Genomic DNA, 4,392 nt, shown 5'->3' with positions numbered 1-4,392 from the left:
GACAGACAGAAGCAGCTCAAGGCTCCAAGAATTCAGTCATTGACCAAATTTATCAAGCAAGAGACAGAAAGTAAGAATCCAGAGGTTAGAGCTACAAACTCAGACAGGTAACTTCATCGTCTCAATCTGCTGAAGCAGTCTGTCTTAGAGACTAGAAATGGAAGAATCCAGAACAGTACAAAACTCACATACTTTGGACTTTTAATACAGCTTCCACATGACTGCCTTTGAATCCTGATGTAACAAGGATGGCAATACATTGTCTCTACTTTCAGAAAAGGAAGAGCTGTATCCAGCAGACTGACCAGAGGACTGAGTCTCTTTGCAAAAGTCATCGAACAAACAAGCAACAAGAACTAGGTGCCATCGGAGACCATACCACTCTCAAACCGTGATCTATATGCTAAAGAAGAGTTGAGATACACACACATATGCACACATGCACACACACATGCATAAACACACGCACGCACACACGGAGAAAAGAGTAACAATTATTAATGGAAAAGGATATAGATTTGAAAGAGAACAAGAGACATACATGGATGGGGGCAAGAGAAATGGAAAACTCAACAGAACTATAAAGAGTGGCAACTTAAAATATGTGATTTTGATGCATTTAGGAAAAATTAATTTATGTTCTCTATAGGAAGGATTGAGTTGTGTTCTATTTGCGCAGGTGAGAGACCATGGAAAGCCTGAACACCAGTTCAGAAGAGGGCTTCCTGCTGCTGGGCTTCTCAGACTGGCCTCACCTAGAGCCTGTCTTTTTGGCCTTCATCTCTGTTTTCTACTCTCTGACTCTCTTCGGCAACACCGTGATCATCATTCTGTCACGACTGGACGTTCGCCTACACACCCCCATGTACTATTTTCTCTGCCACCTCTCCTTCCTGGACCTCTGCTACACTGCCAGCTCTGTGCCCCAGCTGCTGGTCAACCTCGCTGGACTCGACAGGACCATCAGCTTCGCAAGGTGTGTGGCCCAGCTCTTCATAATGCTCTCACTGGGAGGAACTGAGTGTGTGCTTTTGGTGGCAATGGCTATAGACCGCTATGCCGCCGTGTGTCGCCCACTCCACTACACAACCATTATGCATCCCCTTCTCTGCAGGGCGTTGGTTATATTCTCCTGGGTGGGAGGACTCATGAACTCTCTGATCCAGACAAGCCTCGTGATGGCCATTCCTCTCTGTGGACACCAGTTGAACCACTTCTTCTGTGAGCTGCCTGTTCTCCTGAAGTTGACCTGTGAGGACACGGGAGGAATAGAGGCCAATCTGTTTGTGGCCCGGGTCATTATCTTAGTCTGTCCCTTAGTTCTGATTCTGGGCTCCTATGCCCACATTGCCAGGGCAGTGCTGAACATCAAGTCAATGGCTGGTGGCAGAAAGGCTTTTGGGACGTGTGCATCTCACCTCATTGTGGTTACCCTGTTTTATGGCTCAGCCATCTCCACCTATCTCCAACCTGTACACAGGTATTCTGAGAAGGAGGGAAAATTTCTTGCCCTTTTTTATACAATTGTCATCCCCATGCTCAACCCTCTGATTTACAAACTCAGGAACAAAGATGTGAAGGGGGCTCTGTGGAGGGTACTGGGGAGAGACACAGACTCCAGGTAGAAGAGGAAACGAGAACCAGTAAAATATCTAACTTTAGACCAGTGCAAAGGATCTGAAGTTTACTATCAGAAAACATTATTCCTAAGTGTCATCCTATAATACATCATTTTAATTGGAATTTCTCACTTTTTTGCTAATAACATTACTTGTTTATTTTATATTACTGTGGAAATGATAATAAAGAAATTCAAGCAACGTCTTGAGTGGTATGTTCCACTTAGAATCAGTCTATATGGCCAAGACACTGCCTTTATCATACTATCCCAACTCATCAGAGTTTCAGGTTTCATTTTCTAGAGTAGGCAAGTGAAGTAATCACAAGACTTTGCCTTGAGACTCGAAGCTGGGTGGTGAAGCCTAACACTGGGATGATCCTAAAGGCTTCCACACCCAGGTTACGGTCCATACAAAGAGTGCTAGAATCAAGCCAAGAGGAGACCTGTCGCCCTAATACCACATTTCCGTTCTGGCCATTGTCACCTGCAGCTGGTTACAGTGAACTTGGGCCATGGGTCTACTTCAGCAGCATACAGCCCATGCCAATATGTACACTGGTCTTATCTAGACCTATAGTGGTCTCAGTGGGCCAGATTCAGTGCAGCCTTTGTGGTGTTTGTGGCCATAGGTGTTGCATAGAGCCAGAGCCTTATCTATGGTTAGTCCCCCTAGTGCCAGGGGAAAGCCTTGCTCCTCAGCAGAGACCACTGACTATAAATGAGGAGATTTCTAAAATCCAGAGAGGATTATAGTATGAAAATAACCTACTTGGGACTCACTCACACTTGATGAACAACTTAGCAGCTGAAGTTTGCAGATCTCTCTAGGCTTGTATCCATTTCTGATACAGTGGAACCCACCAGGCATGTGCATATGGCTAACCTGGCCTTAGCCTGCCATCTAGTGCTGATAATGCTAAAGTAACTAGAGACCCAGAGAAAATGCCAAGAAGCCTCTCTTAATATCTGCAAGGACAAGCATGAAGCCAGATTGCAAAGGCTGGAATAAACACCTAGTGCTTCCATTCATAAATGGTGCTGTCCTGTCATGTGCACAAGGAGCTTGCATGAAAACACAACTTTACCTGACATAATGAGGAATGGATCAGACAAATGCTTGGCTGGAGATGTTGAAACAGGTGTTTAAAGGAATGAACCAACAAATACAAGCAATACAGAAAAATGAGAACTCGAAAAACTACAACAATAAAACAAACTAAAACTTGAAGAGCCAGAAACAAATTCAAAAGTCAAACAGAAGGACTGGGGATGAGCTCAGTGGCAAAGGATTTGTCGACTATGAGCAAAGCTCTGGATTTGAGATCTAAAACCTCAATAAAATAGAAAATCATGCAGAAATTATTGAATAGAAATGCAAGCTAAAGAAAACTGACTCCCCTTTCCCCATCTCTCAATTGTTAATAAACTCCTGGCTAAGGGTGGGAGCTCCTGAGGCCTCCCTCTATACTGGACTGTTGACTGGCTTAGTCATGTGCCGATCTTGTGCTGGCGATTTTTTTAATAAATATGAAGACTATTGTTTTATTTTTAAAGGAACCCAGATATCTGGAAATACTAATCCCAAACTGCTTCAAAAAATCAGCTGCAGCTGCCCCCTAAAATACACACACATTTCCCCTTACCAGCCCCCTTTATTGCATGTCATCCTCCCAAATTGGAGGCAGGAGCTTGAAAAATCCCAAAAGACTCAAGAGAAATATCAATCTCCCTTGTCTGTGGCCTAACAACAAGTCTGGTTCTTATAGATCCTATTCATTTTTACTCATCAAAATTTTCAGAAAAGAAATGCAATGGCGGGTTTCAAAGACACCTATGGTGGCTACAGCATAAGGTATTTGAAAAGCAGATATCTGTTCTTTTGTCCTTTTTAGACTCTATAGATGACTAAAATCGTTTTTACAAAATGACTGTGATTCCTCAGGTTTTCAGATATGTTCTAAACATCTTTACTGATGTTCCTTGAAATTACAGAAGTCAATATTCAGACGCCATGGTTACCAAAGTATCAAGGCATCAGTATTCACAGCTACCACTGTGGGGACAAGCCAAATGTCCATCAATCAGTGAGTGAATAGAGGAGATAAGGTCTACCCGTGAACAAGAACCTTGTCAGTCACGTGGAAAAATGGCGTGCTGAAATAGGCCACCATGGCAATTCCTCAGAACTGTGCAGAGAGACAGTAGCTTGGATACAAAAGGCCACATACACTGTGGAGTGCCAGAGACACAATTACATCAAAGGTTGCCTGGAAGAGAGAGTCAGGACAGTGATTGCAAACAGGCATAAAATGAAATGAGGTGACAAAATGTTCTAAACAATAAATAGACAAATTTGTGAGCATACTGAACCATTAAAATGTAGATTCTAAACATGTGGGTTCTGTATGTGAATTATATCTCAAGAAAGCTGTTAAAATCAGTGTTTGATGATTATACTGCAAAGCCTAGCACTGTATAAAAGTCCAACAATCTGCCCACACCCTTCCTACATACAAAGAGAATACACAGTATAATTATAACTGTAAATTTTATACTTTTCTTAATGAAAGTTACACTTTGATGATTTTATACAAGTGATGGTTTCTGATTATTCTCAAGCCCACACTCTCTCTTATCTCCCTCGCTCCATTGTATGACCTCCCCTTAAAAGTCCTTTTCCCATTCACAGATGTGGGCATCCATGCAGCCACCAGGGTCAGAAGAATGTTGATCTTCATGAAATAAGAAAGAAATGTGGTTCAAAACAACTT

At 42.6% G+C, this 4,392-nt stretch overlaps 1 protein-coding gene across 1 annotated transcript; it reads left to right on the top strand.

The window, feature by feature from the left end:
• The first annotated feature begins 689 nt into the window (after nucleotides 1–689).
• On the top strand, nucleotides 690–1,625 carry LOC148120986 (olfactory receptor 2Y1-like). The gene has a single exon (XM_087909607.1). The coding sequence runs from the start codon at nucleotides 690–692 to the stop codon at nucleotides 1,623–1,625; it is 936 nt and encodes a 311-aa protein (XP_087765733.1).
• The last annotated feature ends 2,767 nt before the right edge of the window (nucleotides 1,626–4,392 follow it).

This window comes from Myodes glareolus, chromosome 9 (genome assembly GCF_982192425.1).
Source record: "Myodes glareolus chromosome 9, mMyoGla1.1, whole genome shotgun sequence".
Classification (NCBI taxonomy): domain Eukaryota; kingdom Metazoa; phylum Chordata; class Mammalia; order Rodentia; family Cricetidae; genus Myodes; species Myodes glareolus.
This window is presented reverse-complemented; position numbering and strand designations above follow the sequence as displayed.